Here is a 20,080-nt window from a genome sequence, read left to right on the forward strand (position 1 = left end):
ACGTTTGCTGTATGGGAGCCCCACTTAAATCTTTATTTTATTCCGTTTTTAGTATTTGTTGTTATAGCGGCAACAGAAATACATCATCTGTGAAAATTTCAACTGTCTAGCTATCACGGTTCGTGAGATACAGCCTGGTGACAGACGGACGGACGGACGGACGGACAGCGAAGTCTTAGTAATAGGGTCCCGTTTTACCCTTTGGGTACGGAACCCTAAAAAGACAAAGCAGCGAGTAAGTTGATATTTATGTATAAGATTTTTTTTGTAATGAGTCATACTTTTCAAATTATTAACGAAAAAATACAAACAAGGAACCTTAGAATTTATTATAATTAACTTTCCTTCTTTATTATCTTTTTAAATATTGATCCCTGCGAAAAGTGTACTGAATCTTTTTTGTACAAAATTTTGTGTAGATTATTAACGTATTACAACATTTTTTGATATTGGCCACCGTTTACGAGTTATTTACGAAAAACTAAAAAAAGGGACCTTAGAAGTGATTATAATTGAATTTCCCGCGTTAATATCTCTTTGAATATTGATCCTAGCAAAAAATTGTACTAAATCTTTCTTGTAGGCAATTTTATGCAGATTACTTATGTAATAGAATATGTTTTGCTATGCGCCACCGTTTAAGAGTTATTTACGAAAAACTAAAAAAAAAGGGTCCTTTAATATCAAATATCTCACTTCCGGTCAAGAATTCGATCAAGCAACCGGCAAATTCGGATTCAGCGGGGTCTAATTAGGTTAAAAAACCCGGTTTTTAAAAAGTAATACGATTTGCCAGGCGAAATCGATATTATGAAAAATATGACCAGTCTAAAATATTTGAATCCTGTATATCTATGTTTAAAAATTATTCAATTTGATTAATTTTATAGCCTTTTAAAATATGTTTACACAATTTATCAATCGTATTCGTGACTGAATTCCGGATTGGTTAGATGGGTGTGTGCCTTTGCTGCCCAACTTGTTATAAAATGACAATATGACGGACGAATGTCTGAAATGTCACCGTATTTAAGAATTATTTTGCTTTTCTTCGTAAGCATGTTGAAAAACATTGTGTGTATAACATATTTGCATATTTATACTGTGATTACCCATTTTATGAAACGTCCGCTAAACTAGCATAGGTCCGACGCCGACAGTGGTCACGGGCGTACTGGCGTGAGGAATGGGCGCAAGGTATTGCCGCGTAGGGTGTAATTTAGTAAGCAAAATGTTGAATTCATCAAATGATGAATGAAAACATTAACGTTTCGATAAAAGGACAAGCAATAATGAAGATTTACTTAAAAGCTATCGACTGAAGTAAGTTTCATCTACATTTTCGTCGTAGTACTTCTAACATAAGGAAATAAAGACAGTGTTAGGCATGTTTTCAACTTAAGATTCTATCGAGAAAATTATGAGCCGTCGTGTTTCTGACAAGCAATAACGTAGTTCAAGGACTGAAGTTATACATACTAGAAAATAATGCATGAAATCCTTGTAAAAGTCTGTAAATATGGTGACAAAAAAGCGCATTTTACTACACACCGCGCCTTAATTATAGGATATGATTTCGATACGGATCGGATGTGTCAGTCAAAAGTGACGTTTTTGGTTGAAAAAAATGTCACGTTTGACACTGACAGATCCGATCCATAACTAATCCAGATCGAATTCATATCCTATAATTTAAAATTAGAATACGCGCCTGTTACTCGATTATCATATCAGTAGGTATCCCTAGTGTAAATTTCATTCGATAGCATGACGTGACGTACGCGATTGTGTTAAGTTTAATTTTGTATGGGATTTTGAGTTTCCAAAACGTCCCGCTTAGCACGCTGTTCAAAATCCCATACAAAAATAGACATAAGTAACGCAAACGCGAACGCTCGCACGCTATCGAATGACACTAGGGGCTCAGACGTGTAGGTACTAGTACTACCAAACACATATGTAACTCCGTATAAAATGAATAAAGTCTAAGGAAAAGCGTGCCTTGGAAGTCAAGAAAAAGTCATTCTCGGATAGATGCGTACACACCTTTGACCTATGCTCGGCTAGATGGCGTTGACGACACCGTTTCATATTTAACAATTTTAACACATATTAGGTATCAGTGAATGATGGGTCAAAATGATATAAAATTAATAAAGTCATTTATTTATATAATTATATACATTTTTTTGATAGTTTTATACGTTTTCAGTTTGAGTTTTAGTCGTGTGTAGTAGTAAATTTACTGCTATCTATCGAGATAGCAGTAAATTCACTGTGACAACAAAATTTACTATGACAGGACCCCTCTATACTATCTATTCTCTTTGGTACTACCTAATAGTCATAATAGTCATAACTCTCATAACAGAAATTGCATGTTCGAACAATGGAATAGTGCTATAATTATGAGAATGACATAGCACTGAGAATTGTTATTGTCGTGATGTTACCGTTCCTTTATTATTTTAACCGCGTTCCATTTTAATAAACAATTTATTTTCATAACAAAAGTAGTAGGTACCTCAGTAGGTATGTTATTTTATATAGGTATCATGTGTCATCTAATTTTTTGATCATAATTATTAGGTAATTAAACATCCGGAAAAAAAACTCAGTGATAAAGCTCGAATCTCGGTTTGAACGTCACGCCTACGTATTATGTATAACGCGTTATCGTAGGTAAACCTTATTGAAATGCAAGAAGAGTCACAGGAACCCGCCGACAAAAGGCGCTCCCATACAATTCTCATGTTAAAATAATATGCTCAAATTACATTAAACTTGTCATGAACATTTACTTAACATAGGTACCTAAGTACCTATATCTAGTTTAGTTTCCGTTGATAAAAATTAGGTACCTAAAGGTACCTGTTAACCTTCTACTCGCTCTAATTTCTTTGAATTACAATTTCTAGCAACGAAAAATATACCAGAAATAGCATGTTACTTGAATTTTCATGTCAAAATTCATGTATAATTTTTTTTATTGATAATATAACATGGAAATATAAAATATGTCGTTTTAAAATGAGAGTGTAACTTCATTTGTATGGCCACGGCTAGGTTCAAGTGATTCCTAACCCCCTTATTCATTAAACTTTGCGGGCCTGATTTAGTTAAATTATGTTTTATCCCTTTCTTACAAATATTCTGAGAGACTATGAGAATATTCTGTATGTACATAAAAATATTGTAAATTTTAGGAAAAATTGTGAAATTCATAATATTAATACTAGAAATAAACATAAGCTCGCAGTGCCCTTCACTCGGCTCCATAAAATTAAAAAATCATTCATGGGTAATTGTGTAAGATTTTATAATAAACTTCCAAACCATATTACTGAATTATCTATTAATAAATTTAAGAATTATGTAAAGCGTAAACTTATTTCTAAAGCTTATTATACCACACAAGACTACATGAATGATATTACAACGTGGGATTAATTGTTATTCGAAATGATTATTTATTTATTAGGTATATTTGATTATTGATGAGGAAATGGATATTCCGATATAATACTATCTACTTCTTTTGTTACTTATGCTTTTTTTTGACATTTAGATTTTATTCTAGAAATTCTAGACTAGTATTTTTTTATAAGTACAATCTTTTTAATGTTTGACGATCCTTTTGTGAAATTCTTAGTGTTAAATTTGATATTATGTATAATAATCCAATTTTATTATGGAATAATATTAACATCAATAAATTGCTCTGATTAAGATTAATTACGATTCATAAGAGCTTGTTGCTAGGCCTACATGAATAAAGTATATTTTGATTGATTGATTGATTGATTGAATACATAAGTCAAAATGACAGATAAAGACAAACGATTATTAGCTAATTGAAGTTTGTAGCGCGTTTATGAATAAGGGGGTTAGAATTTAGAGGGATCACAATATATGAATATGTAAGATATTTAACTTTATTGCTGGGAAGACCGTCATTGCCCTATGACTCTCGTATTTGTATAAGTACGTCGCACTGACATGTCAGAAAGGGAAAACTTCTTCCCTTCTGCTCTGCCGACCTTCTGTAAATGGAGTATGTGTACAAACGCGAGGGTTAGAAGCAGCGAAAGACCTTGTAGACGGTCTTCCCTTATAGACGGTCTTCTCCGCTGAGCTTAGATCAAATGTATCTACTAACCTGTGTCCTGTAATAGTTGGTCCGTCCATCGCTAGACCTGATCATGATCCTGGACTCCGGACACGTCATCTTCTCCTCCGCGGCCAAAAACTTCTTGTCACACATATGTATGCTTTTATTTAGCGTTGGCACAGTTTGAGGCACATATGTATGGGTTTATTTAGCGTTGGCACAGTTTGAGGCACATATGTATGGGTTTATTTAGCGTAGGCACAGTTTGTGGCACATATGTATGAGTTTATTGTCACGTGGTACACATGTTGTTGGATATCTGAAACAAAGAAAAGTGTGGTTAGTTGTTTCATCATTTTCTATCGGTTTTTTATTGCTTTTCAACAGCATCACTAGAATTAGTGCATGCATGTTTACGAAGACGATTGACATTGTTCCTAGGCGTAACTAGAACTTACTATTGGGATTAATAGCTTCTCATATTTTAATTTTCTTTATTATGGAAAAAAAAGATAGAGGCCAGTAAATATCACATGATAACTATTTGGAACATATATTAGAAGAAACTTTATTGGTACGTACGAGCATGAGTTTGATCGCATGATATCACTAGACAAGTAGAAAGTGAGCTAATTCGCACGATATTTTAAAAAAATTGCAATAAATGTAAAATTAAAAAAAGTTGGCATTTCACCTAATCGGTTTTTAATACACGAGTAAAAATTATAAGACGTAAAGAACACTGACGAAAAATTTTTCTATTTATATCTGTTTTGTATCATTGCGTGCTCTAATGAAATTCACGTTAGAGTTGAATAACCACATAACCCACAAAAGTCTATTTTCTCGGCAGAACCGCGTGTGAAGAAGCCGCAGATGTCACTGAGTGACGCCCGCTGATTATCCATCAAAACAATCAATTGTTCGAGACGCCATCAGCGCGATGGCAAAACCACACAACTGTCCATTTTTACTTCCTCAGTTATAAAGTACCTATCAAAAACTTCCTCACCATTGCCTTTTCTGTTTCAAACAATTTCATGCTTGAAAAATCAGTTATTCTCTACCATAGAGATGTCTATATGTAATTCTTAATAGCGGATAGGCGATAGCGGTCGCCTTTTTTATTATTATTAGATATTAGAATTACCTACAGTTATTGAATAATTGCAACGTTACAACGTGAGTTTACGTAACTTTTTTTATTTAAGGAAATATTATTATTGTAAAGCTTAAATTAGATATTAAGTATTTCTCAATTTAATGCCTCGTAAGTAGCAAACAAGCGTACTGCCTGCCTCATCGTTAGTGGTTGATACAATCTATGGACCTTTGTAATTCCGGACGATTGTTAGGACCTGTAGGTACAATGTTGTAGTCCCATGAGAAAACCACGGCCAGGAGTTCATTCCACAGCAGAGGGCCTAGCACGAATACCGAAGTTCGCAAATTGCGGACATCTTTCTCTTTTACTCCAATTAAGGCATAATTAGAGTGACAGAGAAAAATATCCGCAATTTGCGATCTTCGGCGTTCGCGGTAGGCCCGCCGCTAACCGGAGGATCCGCGGAAGGAAATTCCTCAGAAAACGCGCGCGCGACCATTAACATTACCGGATAAAAGACTAATTGTGCCGACGTATTTGATATGTCATTTCAAGTTACTCTAACGTGGTATCAGTATGAGTTAAGGAATTTATGGACACGATAGGTACTTAGCAGCAAGATAATGCAAAAAAGCTCTCGTTTACAGCGGCAAATTAAAAATATTTAAAACAATGCATTAGTTAAATGAGCTGCATACTCATCGTTATTTTTCACGTTCGGGAGACAAGTCTTTATATCTCTATAAAGTGGCAATTTTCTTACTTTAAATTGATTCTCACGACTTTAACATCTGCAAGTAGGGAATGCAAATCGGTTATAACCGTAACCGAAATATTCGGTTATAACCGAATATTTTGACAAAATTTCATAACCGAATATTGGAAACTCGAATAACCGGTTACGTTTATTTTCGGTTATTTATTTATGACTTAAATTGTATGTTTTTATCATCAAGTGACTACAAAATCCTGCCATTTTTGGCTGTGACGCCTGTGACTATAATTTTTGTCATTCGTGGACTTTAATAACAAAAATATACCAAATTTACTTTCCTTATTTATGAAATATTTTTATTGAATATTGTATCACGTTCAAGGTAATATTTCACTTTTACTGTATTTGGTGTGTTTTATTAAAAAACGAAGACTTTTACTCACATTCCCTAATACTGTAGGTACTAAAACAAAGATTTTTGTATTTTTTTAATTACTTCATTGTAAATTTATAATTTTTCGTCTAAAATAACCGTAACCGATTATAACCGATATTCGGTTATTTTTCGGGCATAACCGTAACCGAAACCGGTTATGAAGTTTGGCCGGTTATTGCATTCCCTATCTGCAAGTCCAAGATTGCTGAGACATAAGCGCGCCGTCTTTTCTCAGCCTGTTACAGCGCCGTAAAACTAACATGTCACAGGACATTATGACAGGATACGTCAGGTCTTACGAGTACACACGTTATGCGCCACGTGTTACACGTGTGTACTACGTGGCAATTTGTTTCATTGGTTAGGTTGTAAAAGTTTAAGCTCGCGTGAGTCTAGGTACCTACTAGAGGACACGTTTGTAAAATTACGACCCTACCAGTTGTAAAACTACGTGGGAAATCTTACTTTTATACTACGATGCTGGCAAACAAGCATACCGCCCGTTTGACGTTTACTCTTCTTGGTGTTACATACGCGTTACTGACCCTTTAGAAACCTGTAGACTGCTTTTTTGGAGAACTCTATAATGTATATAAAGTTCCTCGAGAAAACCACGATAATTGGTTTTTGTGACTTACGCTATTATGTTACTTGGGCGTGGAGACAATGCCCTATAAAAACAAAAGAAGTGCGCACGGTGAAATATATTGGGATGACGCAAATGATGGTATACGGCTAAGGATGCAATTTACTTGGTTTTTCTTTTATATGCATTTAAAGTGACAGTAACTAAATATTATCCATAAAAAGTGTATTGTTGTGTACTTCCCCGGATATTCAGAATTTTATTTAAATGCTTGGCTTGCAAAAGTATATAAGTGAAAATTATTAATTTTTTCACAAGTTACACTTTGCGTCAGCTTATTTTTGCAAATACATATACATACATAGCTATAATATACGACGTGAGACCATTTGAAAATTATAGAAATTATAGAAAGTATAAAAAATTAGTAATATTGTAAAAACATTGTAGGTTTCCTGGAAGAAATCGTTGTTTCGCGATAAGGCTGACTTTGCCTATTAATCTGGTTATTTTAGTGTAAAATGTAAGTAGTTAAAGTGTCAGGTACAAAAGATCCTTAGCCAAGTCAAATAGGCCTCCTTCCTGAAAAAAAGCCTTCCCGAGCTTAAAAGCTTTGCATTGTAAGCGTTGCTAGAACTGTTTTAAGCACTTTTACGACCAAGGTGCTAAAGCTTACCTTTTCTAGGCAGTGTGTAGAATATTTACTGCCAATTGTTGTATTAAGCAAACCATAGTTTTAGAAAGCAGTGCTCAAGGAAAGCATATATTATAAGAAAATAAAGGAAACGTAAAGGAATTCAAGAGAGATAACAAACAATAAAGAAGATAACTCCACAGACAATATTCTTACAATCTTACAATAGATTCTTAAAATCTTAAACAATTTACTACGACTATGATGAATTTTCCAAACGTAAGCAAAAGTAAATAGTACATTTAACGACTTATTGTGTTATGTACAATAGTTTAAGTTTGTCTTAACTTGTAATTTTATAAATTGTGTTTCCTTAATAGGCCTTTTCTCTACATACGGTTCTATTCAATGTAAACATGGAGCTTAGAGATAAACGGACATCACGTCTAAATACAATAACTTAAAGTTCTTACGTATTGACGTATCTTGAAGTCCGAATCGGGCCGTAGGTCCAAGTCGTTCTCACCCGCTCGTGAACGACCGAGGCCTGGGGGCCTACCGCCAAAACCGAAATTCGCAAATTGCGGGGATCTTTCTCTTTTACTCCAATGAAGGCGTAATTAGAGTGGCAGAGAAAGATGCCCGCAATTTAATTTCATTCGATAGCATGACGAGCGTTCGCGTTTGCTTTATGTCTATATTATTGTATGGGATTTTGAACACCGCGCCAAGCGGGACGTTTTGGAAACTTAAAATCCCATACAAAATGACACTTAATACTTATACTTTACAAGTTTTAAATAAATCTTTTTCATACAAAATCTCACGATTGTTCTTTAAAAAATACTTATGGGATTTTGCCATGCAGTATAGTGACACACGTATATTATAAAGTAACATAATATATCACAGTATTGTTAACACTTATTGATGCAAGCGGATATGGGCCTCCCCCTAGAGTGTAGTAATACCTAATTTTATAAATATTGCTTAGAACCTTTTTCGTTGATGAGTTAAAGCAGTGTTTCAACTATGATATTATTTTATTATTTAAAATGTGAATTAACCAACTTTTTCTGCGTGGGCATGTCAAAATTCTAAGCCAATTGCAACGCCAGCCAATTGAGCGAATACAATTCCTTAATAGTCCACATTATACAGTGTGTCTCCCACCATGGGGCTTAAATGCAGGGCTCGATTCTACTCGCTAAATCGAGCTAATTTTTCAGTCGAACCAACCCCGACATCTGGAAAAAATTGCTGGATTTTCCAAAGAAAATATCGACATTGGATCAACCAAAATGTATGAAACACGCTGTGTGGAGGGGGCCTAAAAGCTAAGAAATTAAAAGGGAACAAAGATTTGCCAATCGCGCGGGTTTTAACATTTTACCTCAGTAACTCTGAAAGTACACGTTTGTTAAAAAACATTGCTACTTTAAGGCCGTCAAAGTAGTTAAATAGTTGAAGTAGGTACTGATTAAGCAACTGTGTGAATAGGTATACTTTGGCATACTGCTATATTATATGACGCCGGACAAAATAAATAGTTTGGTAAACAAATTTCCCGAGTAAATATCATTAATCTGAGCGCAGTAACGACTGTTTGCTCTACGTAAACGTATTTATACTAAATATTAGATTACAAGCACATAATGTAATTACATATACAAACTATGACACATTTAAAACTTAGACGTAACTTAATAAATAATAATATATGTTGCAATAGTTATAATTGCATTAGTGCAGGCAATTATTTAAAAAATATATAACATGCTATTTTGACGTTAGGCATATGCGTTAAAATTCCTACTAACATTAGATAGAGATGGTACAGCGAGCGGCAAAAGTCCATACCCACTTAATGAATGAATTCTATTCATGAAGGCGGTATGCACTTTTGCATCTGTAAATTGGGTATATCGGTGGAAATAAGCTTATTGTTTTTATTTTTTAATTTTTTTTTATATATATTTCATTATTAAAAAGGAAGAATTTCATGGAACATGCATTCCTTGTAAAACTCATTACAAATTATTTAAGTTATATTTAAAAATATTTATTGTCATCCAATCCGGAAACGTGAAAATAGTAACATTTAAAAAGTCAACCTGTATATTTTTGTCAACTCCTATTGGAATCGCTTCAAGGAAATGCGCTCGGCGGAAGGCCGTCTATGCTATTTATACAGAGTAACATTCGGGTCAGGGCGCCATAACAAATACATATATTTAGTCGAGGTTTATGATCTTATGATCTTATGATTATGACAGCTGACAGCGTTTGACGATTGAAGTTAAAGGTTACATTCGAATTACGAATGCAGTTGCGAGTTTCTTGACAAATTGGGTTGCAGTCGAGGCCGCATTGCTGTAGCCATTAAATATGTTTAATCTATCATTCTTTTTATCAAGGCGGTTCACCGCAAGAACCTAAGACCTAACCTAACCTAGCAGGTTCTCATCTACGTTTTAAACCACGTTCTGCAAACAAATTTTCTGCCCGCTTTAACGTAAGCGGATAAGGTAGCCTACAGACACTTCGAAATCTATTAATGTCGCTTTTTTAACTCATTAATTTTGCACATTAATGTAAGTATCCGTTAAAAAATGAGGCAATTAGAAATTCTAAATATAAATAATGTATCCCTTGATTGTTGATTGCACGTATGTTCACACTAAGGCAGTTCATTTGTGTCTCTTTAAATTTCTAAAATTTTTACCCTGTATAATTTATCTTTCACCATAGAAATAAAAAAGGAATGTCATAATTTATAAACGGTTCCCTCTCATGTAAACAATAACATTTAAGAAGCTTTTCTTTATGCTCAATGAAAGTACATACGAATTCCCTATTATAAAAATGTTCGGGGTAGACAAAGAAATTGCAGCTACCTGTTAGAGTTTAATGTTTATTGTTATAATGTTTACTGTTTATTGTTCTTTAACGGGTAGCTGCAATTTCTTTGTCTACCCCGAACATTTTTATAAACTAATTTCGGGTAGTTTAGTGGTGTTTTATTTATATCTCCGTTGACATTTGCTGGGACGTCAGTCTTTCCGTGACCACAGCTGGTGCAACTCAGCTGAAACGTCGGAATTTAAGGTAAAAACAATGAAATTATATCGCGCTAGACCCGTTTGTGTAATTAAATATGAATAGGCAGTAAGTAGTTCTTGAAAAAAGACGAACGTAAGTGTGAAGACACAATGATGCAACCACTGGTGTGGACGTACAAACGCATGCGTTACTTCAGCGTTTGTCAAGCTGTCAGCTTAGTATAAGCGCTATCGATACCATTTGACAGGCTTTGATTTAAGGGTAAACAATAAACATTTAAGGGTAAACAATACACAGTTAAGGGTAAACAAAAGGGGTGTTTGTTTTTAAGTCTGGTCAGACTTGGCGCCATTGGTTTACAATGCCATAAAAGTTTTTTATACCACAATGATTGCAAACAAGTGTAACTTATCTATATAGCGTAACTTATTATAAAGCTCTTACAACATTCACAAAGGTGTCACTTGAAAGTAACAATAAAAATTTACTTTTTCTATAGAAATTAGAAAAATATTTAGGCAGGAAAAAATTTAGAAAGTTTTATGGGAGTTTTTGTTTTGAATGTTTTACGATGATATCTAAAAACTGGCTAAGTTCAACAGATTTTACGCAAAACAAACGTCACAGGTAGAGGCTAGTACAGTTATAATTCAAGTGAGTGAAAAAAAATTTTTAAAATTTTTTTATGGACGTAATTTTGTGCCACCCTATGGTGGGAAATAGATACCAGTAGGGATGGGTCCATAGACTTTTAGTTCCACCGGATTACCTATTATCCATCGTATCCTACAGTTTCTAAGAAAAAAACCGGACAAGTGCGAGTCGGACTCGCCCACCGAGGGTTCCGTACTTTTTAGTATTTGTAGTTATAGCGGCAACAGAAATACATCATTTGTGAAAATTTCAACTGTCTAGTTATCACGGTTCGTGAGATACAGCCTGGTGACAGACGGACGGACGGACGGACGGACGGCGGAGTCTTAGTAATAGGGTCCCGTTTTACCCTTTGGGTACGGAACCCTAAAAACCGTGCCTAATTAGCTCCTAATTTACTTGCCCAGCAGATATGGATATGTTTAAGACGCCGCCATTGATAAGTACAGTCAAAGAATTTAATTTCCGTACCATTTCGGACCTTGTCACAGTGACAATCAATATGAAAGTTGCTACCTCATACTATTGTCACTGTGACAAGGTACAGTCACCCGCAATAATATGTTCCTCTTCGAAGGCGGCAAAAATATGTGACACGCTCTTATTGCTCTACAAATAAGATCGTGTCAGATATGTTTGCGGCCTTTGTTGTGTAACATATTATTGCAGGTGACTGTACCGAAATGGTACTGAAATTAAATTGAGCGTAATACTCTAAGCAGCACGCAATTGCTGAGCGAGAGTTGATTTGCCGATTGATTTTGTGGCGTCAATACAAAAAAATATTTTAAAAATAGTAAACACCTAGGCCGAGTTCATTGTGACTATTAGATATTAGTAATACACTTGGCATTGTGTGTCTGTCGAGGCCAATGCCGTTGGAGTATTTTTGAATTGTGATTTACGCATTTAGATATTTTGTACTATTTTTAAAAAATGTCATAGGCGTACAGACTATCTACCTACATAAAATAAACTAAAATGCTCCTAGACTCAGGTTGACTAATCTTTGTTTAATCATAGAGATATAATTAAGTTAAGAGTAGGCATATGGCTTTCCTTACTTCATAATAATAATAAATTGTATGGTAAATAAAACTTATTATTTGAGCGTTTTCCAAAAAATATATATTTCATGTCTTCAAAATATTGGCTTCTTGGGCTCATTTTACTCGGAATCATTTGTTCATTCACGCCTCATACATGAAAAAATGTGTCCCAAGATTTCCTTTCCAGATCGTCACATTTTTGTATGATTTTTTTTATTTGTATTAATGTGACGCACTGGAAAATTATTTTTTCATACAAAATTTTGGGAATCATTTTTTCATGTATAGGGCGTGAATGTACGAATCATTCTGAGTAAAATGAGCCCAAGAAGTCAATATTTTGAAGACATGAATGAAATGTAAGAAACTAATTTTTTTTTAATCGCTCATTTAAAACTTGCTTAAAAGTTGATACTTCCTAAGATCATAAATAGGTAAATTTTCACAAAGTTTGCATAAAAAATATTATAAATGGTTTTTATCCATATCACACACACACACACACTCTAAGCTTTTTTTTCTATGGTTTAACTTATAAAGTCTAGCAGGTAACGATGGCGATAGATACAAAATTAGCAAAGTCCAGCAATCAAGTATCGAAATAGTAAAAAAAAATGCCATAAATTTGTTTCCCAATAAAGAATTAAGAAGAAAATCTTACGTTTTCGTTTTCAAATATTTTTGCATCAATCGTATTGCAAACGTATTTTTTTAGCGTTTCAAGGACTGTCCGATACATTCAAAATATTCAAATCACCAGGCTGTGATCACAATAAAAATTGGTCGCTACACTCGCTATCACAACGCGGAAGCGATACTGCAGATTTACGACGTGCACAATAGTGCATGCGTGCATGTTTGTTTACTAGTTTACGAGCCATTCAGACGATGCATTAATTAAATGGTTTTACGGCTGTTATGGGTTGGGGAAGTGAAGTGAAATGCGGCGGAAGGGAAGATGGAGTTATTAACAGAGTCCCAAAAAATAATGCTTATTTTATAATTTATTACTATACAAATTAAAATACTGGTACCCAAACCTGTAAAACCAACTTTGAAATATAGGGACGCCTTTGTAATTTCAGGTTTTAAACCAAAAAATATTTTTATGCGTGTTTTCTGCCAGTAGGTAAACAAAAATTAAGAATAATCTAACTTGTTGCACGAACAGTTTGAGAAAATTATGACCGTTTTAAAACTATCAAACCCCAAAATTTCCCACAGTTACTCCATTTTAAATACTACACAAAAAACGGAAGCTTCTTACTTTAAAAAAGCCAAAATAGGTCAAATGTTACTACGTGATTTATTTCGGTTTTCCCATCCGCCCTAGCATCCATTTCCATATAGTACGACAAAATTTACAACATAGATATGTTGTAAATTCCAAGCCAGTAACATTACCATAAAACTTCATTTCGTCTAGTTTTCCTTGCAAAATATAGCCCCGACTCATGTTATTATTTTAAACACCCATTAACTACCATATTATATCGCCTGAGATGCGATCTCGGTTTTTTTTTCTTTTTAGGGGATATTCAGTGTTATTAAGAAAAGATACATCGGCAAATTGCCTGCCAGAGCTTGTATCGACTAGTTACATCTTTATACGGTGCCCTTTACAATGTACGATGTATTTTTTTTAATTTATAAAGAATCGAATTTAACGATACACGGCCGTCGTGAACGCTGCTCGCACTGTTAGTGCTTGAGAAAGGAGACCTAGGCTCTCCGAAACATGTCGCGCGAGTGACTAAAAACAAGTGAGTCTAAACCGTAAAATTATTCAATGATATAAAGAATCGTTCATTCAATGTATTTCTCGCGTACCTACCTACCTACTAAACTATTTATACTCATGGTCAAATTTAGAGGAACGCAAAAAAAAAGGTTTAATTACTTGATTACAGCACCTAAAGTAATTTCAAAATTAGTAATTAAACTTTTTTTTGCGTTCCTTTAAATTTGTCCATGAGTGTACATAATTATGAACTGTAACGACAACCAAAATACAGAAAGCTAAATTATTTCTTCACATTCTAACAGATCAATGAAGTAAAATCAGTAATTACCTAGTAATCAAATAAAGATAATACTTACACAGTAGGTATATACGTAAACGCACTGCACGTTCAACACTTGAGTTTAGATTTCAGGTTACTAATAATTCCTTTATATCACTAATTAAATAACCACTAATTTCACTTATAAATTCAGTAAACACACATATCGTGTCCTTTAAAATCCAAAAAATCCTGTGTTTTAAATTGTTTTATAGTTTATATCTAAATTACACTTAAAGTGTACAACTTATCCACTGCTTTTGAGTTTATCAGAAATAGATTATCATAAATAATGAGTCACTGTCGGCAATTTTAGATCCAAAACCGTAGTAAATATCACACGTCAAGTTAAACCAATATACTAGTAGTTCATCTAATATGAACATTTCACAAAGTTTCTTAGTGAAATTTCCAGATATGTTTCACTTAAGGCTTAACTTAAACGAACCCACTCACGTAAACAATACACAAATTTGAAACCAAGACAACGCACGACGTGTTAGGTAGTTTGTCTAACACTGAGGATCGCCCTAGGGTCGTATTTGTATATAGTCCTCTTGAGACTGGCCGGCGTATTCTGATTTTAATAACAGGTTATGAATTAGATCTGGATTAGTTATAACTTATAAGTAACGTTTTTGGTCGAAGAAATGTCACTTTTGACACTGACAAATCTGATCCATAACTAATCCAGATCTAATTCATAAATTATTACTAAAATCAGAATACACCTGTGGAACAAGTCGTACGTTACAGTCAAGTGATAGGTAGGTCAACCCCAAGGGTCTTCCGTGAGAGGTCTGCTGATCTCTTGTTGGGGAATTTCCATTAATTTCATGAATTGAGACGGTTACTTGAAAATAAACGGCCTATTGATTATGTTTACAAAATGCCTGACCTGTAATTTATATTATAAATAAAATATGAATATGAATATGAATATGAATTGATTTAATAGACAGGCCAATTCGAACGTGCACTGCTCAGACTTGTGCGAACAAGTCAAGGATATGATTCCAATATCATTCTAATATCGGTGGGGTCATAAGCTACACGTTGGTTGAGTTAATTTAAGCTAACACTGCACCGATTTGAATAAAACAAAGTGAAGTAGTGTCATTATAAACGTGATATTTTCATAGAAATTTTACACTTTGCAGTAGTCGCGATCCTCAGCATGGGGAACGAGAAAGAAGAAGAATTGATTTCTACAGCTATCTTAGGAAGTGTAATTATTTTAATTTTATTCACACGGACGTTGCAAGTGTTGCAACGAATCTTCCGCCCTACATATTTACAAGCCAATGATGAAGAATTGTAGACATATTCCCAACCTTTTTCTACAGCAGACCCAAATCACCGAACAATGCCATGTCGTGTCGTAAGATGGCGTGTCGTGTCGGGGGTTGTAAGCCGCGACATTTTAATCGGCATCATTACCGCTCTCGGCTGTAATGAGCGACAGAACGACGCGATACGCTGATCTCCCGGCTTGTGTATTAATGACGGATTTTTGTGGTAAGCTTTAATAAAACTTCTACATTAAAAAAATGTTGAGAACTAACGACAATTCCAGATTTTGTGTGTAGAGAAGTTTAGTTATACATATAAGCACTAAAGTGACTCCAAGATTCATAACTATGCGTGATCGAAGGCCCATCACACACGCTTTAGCAAACGAGACAGCAAGCTTCGCGAATCGCTCAGATATAAACTTCCTAACCGGTCGTTTATCCAATTTGTTACTACATCTGTGATTACACTCCTCACGTGTCTAGGAACAAATGCAGACCAAGCACGTGTTCATCTTGACTGACCTTAAATAACCCATATCTCAAAGCAATATGGTTCATGATTACTCATTTACTTGCGTGAAGACGGCACCCAACCTTACTGCCTGAGTGTCGGAAGGTAGTGAGTGCTGTATGCGCTTGGGATGTTTTTCTTGTGATATGTGCAATATGTAGTGCAGTTGCGATTGATTGCAGTTATGACTAGACCTGTCAAGATTTCCGGCAACGTGCTTTTAGATACCTATATGTAGTAGGGATGAAATGGGCACGAGCTCGCCGAGAGTAGGTAGATGAAGAGAGAAAATGTCTGAACCAGCATTGGATCAAAAACCGGGCAAGTGCGAGTCGGACTCGCGCACGAAGGGTTCCGTACCATAATGCAAAAACCGGCAAGAAAAAACCCATCCAAGTACTGACCCCGCCCGACGTTGCTTAACTTCGGTCAAAAATCACGTTTGTTGTATGGGAGCCCCACTTTAATCTTTATTTTATTCTGTTTTTAGTATTTGTTGTTATAGCGGCAACAGGAATACATCATCTGTGAAAATTTCAACTGTCTAGCTATCACGGTTCGTAAGATACAGCCTGGTGACAGGCGGACGGACGGACGGACGGACAGCGGAGTCTTAGTAATAGAGTCCCGTTTTACCCTTTGGGTACGGAACCCTAAAAAGGTCATATTCATGATTATGATGAGAGATATAAATAAAAAGGCCATGAATGGAGTTTTTCTGCGTAACTCATTTTATAAGGTAAACGTACTAGTGCTCGACATGCTTAATGCCCAATAGATGACACCTTGCTGTCACCTCTATTGACAATGACTTAAGTTTCAAGATGGCATGTTCTGGGACCGCGTCGAGCACCAGTAATTAAATATCAACCTCGCCAGGAGAAAATTACAACATAAGTAGCAGCTAACCTATGCAGTGAAACCACCGCAAGAGTTTTATATCCAGGTTTTATGAATCTAGATAACATCTTTAACTTAGGTATATGTATGTAACGATTACATATAACAGCGGCGACACAGAAATTCGTGGAAAGTGTCACACGATGTCTAGAGAATAAACAAAAAGTTGTAGGAATATTTTTAGACCTGTCGAAGGCCTTCGACTCTGTGAATCATTCCCTGCTGCTGGCTAAACTGAAAACATATGGCATAAGAGACAAAAGTGCACATTTACTAGAATCTTTCCTATCAGAAAGGCAACAGACTGTAGAAATAAAAGTAAACGGTAAGCACTACAGATCACAGCCACAATTAACAACAATAGGCGTGCCACAGGGATCGTCTTTAGGGAACACCTTATTTTCCTTATTTCTAAATGACATTGATAAACTTGACATAGACGGAGAAATTATATTATACGCAGATGACACGACAATTATTGTAAATGATGAATGTGATGACAAATTAACTAATAAAATAAGCATGATCCTACAGAAACTGGAGTGGTGGTTTAGAATTAATGGACTTAAACTAAACTCTGAAAAGACAAATATAATGAAATTTAACACTCGTCAAACTGACGCTAATAAAATAAATATACCTTTATCAAACGGCACAATCATTGACAGTGTACAGCATGTGAAACTACTTGGTTTCAACTTAGATCCAACATTATCATGGAAATCTCATATAAACTCAGTATGTGGAAAGCTAGCGAAAGGCATATATATCCTTAAACAATTGAAACCCCTCATCTCAAATTATCATCTGAAAGAAGCCTACTTTTCATACATACATTCAATCTTGTCTTATGGGATTATACTGTGGGGAAACTCAACTGACTTTGAACGTGTCTTAAAAATGCAAAAACGAGCTATTCGAATCCTGGCCAATGCAAAATATAATGATACCTGCAGAGAACATTTTAAAAATTTAGAAATATTAACATCTGTATCGACATATATCCTAGAAGTTATAATGTATGTAAGAAATAATCCAAGTGAATTTGAACGTATCGGTGACGTAAGTAAACGACCGACTAGATATCCTGACAACTTAAGACAAAGTAAATGCAGATTACAAATGACAAAAAAGTGTCCCAAAATAATAGGGCAGAAACTTTACAACAAGCTGCCAAAAGTAATAAAAACTGAGACAAATATTAACACTGTTCGTCGCAAAGTTAAACAGCTCCTACTTGACAAGACACTTTATAGCGTTAAAGAATACTTAAATAATAACTATTAATGTACCCGTTAGTATCAATAGACTACTTAATTAATTAATTATTATTCAAATTGTATATGTAATTGAAATTGAATTATATTTTTAATGTTATATTTTTTATTTTTCTGTTTGTAAAATAATGTAAATATTAGTTTAAAATGCGTACCTAGCGTACCTACCTCGACGATCTCACTATGTGTGCATATTTTTGTTTGTATTCATGAAAATTTTGTATTGCTATTGAGAAATAAATAAATCTGAATCTGAATCTGAATCTATGTACAGTTATGAAATAGCATGCAAATTTTAATGCTATGTATACATAGAAATAATGTCAAGTTTTATTACCATCATAAAAGACAAAGGCTACAAATCTAGCTTTTAACAGCGGGAAGCAACTGACTTTGTAGATATCGCGTATTGGTTACATCTTAGGTCGCTTATATAACCTGACGCCATGTGGTTCTATTCGAGACGTGTTATCGGCAGCTGATGATATTGCTACGTTTGTAACGTTGGCGGTAATGTCACCGATCTGTGCAGTTTGACGAGTGTGCTTTCCCAGCAAGCGTAGGTAGATATTCATATTCAGATCGCACTTTTTCGACATGACGTGACAAGATAAAGCTAAATTTAGCTATATCTTACAAACACGCCGTTTTAGCATTTCCTACAACGGCGCGTTAGTAAGATATAGCATTTTTAAGGCTTCCTTTCCACTGAAGCGGATATGAGAGGCGTTAAGAGGAGTCATGCGGGAATCGACCAATAGCATTGCTTGTAATCCATATTTCTTCTCCGCTCCGCTGTTGATTCCCACAAAGTCTCCTCTCAGTTCCGCCCCAGTGGAAAGGCAGCCTTAAAATGCGTAGTAAGCGCGACTCAATTACCTCCAATTGTGGAGACAGATGAGGACGGAAGTTTCTACAACATACATTTTTAGTAACATAAATGGATACCGTTGTCTTGGTTTTTTACTTTAAAATTTACCGTAGAATGGGGCTACTTTGTTCCGCGGGTAACATTAATCATCGATTTTTGAGGAATAGGGAGTTGATTTGTGAATGCGAACTTAAACATTTTATCATGTGGTTGGCATGCTTAACGAAACTAGATGATGAAAGCGTTCAGAAACGTATTCCTTATAGTTTAAAAATCGATGATCAGTGTTACCCCACGAATCAAAGTAACCCCAGTTTACGGTACCAGTTTTCAGTATGGTATTTTTACAATAAGATTATCAACCTTAGAGCATTTAGTAACTGGAGACGTCATGACTGTCATTTTCTATACGAAACAGTCTGCCGATTTTTGCGGGGGAGGGGACGTCAAATGTATTGCTATTTCTATATGATTTGAACGTAACGTACAAATAGCGATGTCAGTCCATACAAAAGTTTGCACAATTGTGCAAGTTTTTCGGCAGAGGGGTAAGGTCTTAAAGACGACTCCAGTTATTAAATGCTCTAAGTTATCAACACATCATTTTCGATTTATTGCCAATATTATGTCATGACCTACCTTTGAAACTTGTTGAATAGCGCCCACACATAAGCCAGCTCTAGACTGAGGGTAATAAAACTTTAATTTTACTGTGTAGTCCTTCTATAAATAAATTTAATGCCAAGATTAAACGCTTAGTTAACCTACGGGGCGCTGTTATATGACCTATTACATGAATATATTATCTTA

The 20,080-nt window shown here is 35.0% G+C and overlaps 1 protein-coding gene across 1 annotated transcript in view; it reads right to left on the bottom strand.

Annotated features, from left to right (window-relative positions):
* LOC134801681 (facilitated trehalose transporter Tret1-like) overlaps window positions 1–20,080 on the bottom strand; it is an 86,181-nt gene that overhangs the window by 22,374 nt on the left and 43,727 nt on the right. Inside the window, exon 2 of the mRNA XM_063774294.1 lies at window positions 4,160–4,430. Coding sequence (XP_063630364.1) covers window positions 4,160–4,264 — 105 coding nt within the window. The 5' untranslated portion in view covers window positions 4,265–4,430. The remainder of the gene's footprint in view (window positions 1–4,159; window positions 4,431–20,080) is intronic.

Source organism: Cydia splendana, chromosome 2 (assembly GCF_910591565.1).
Source record: "Cydia splendana chromosome 2, ilCydSple1.2, whole genome shotgun sequence".
NCBI classification, from domain to species: domain Eukaryota; kingdom Metazoa; phylum Arthropoda; class Insecta; order Lepidoptera; family Tortricidae; genus Cydia; species Cydia splendana.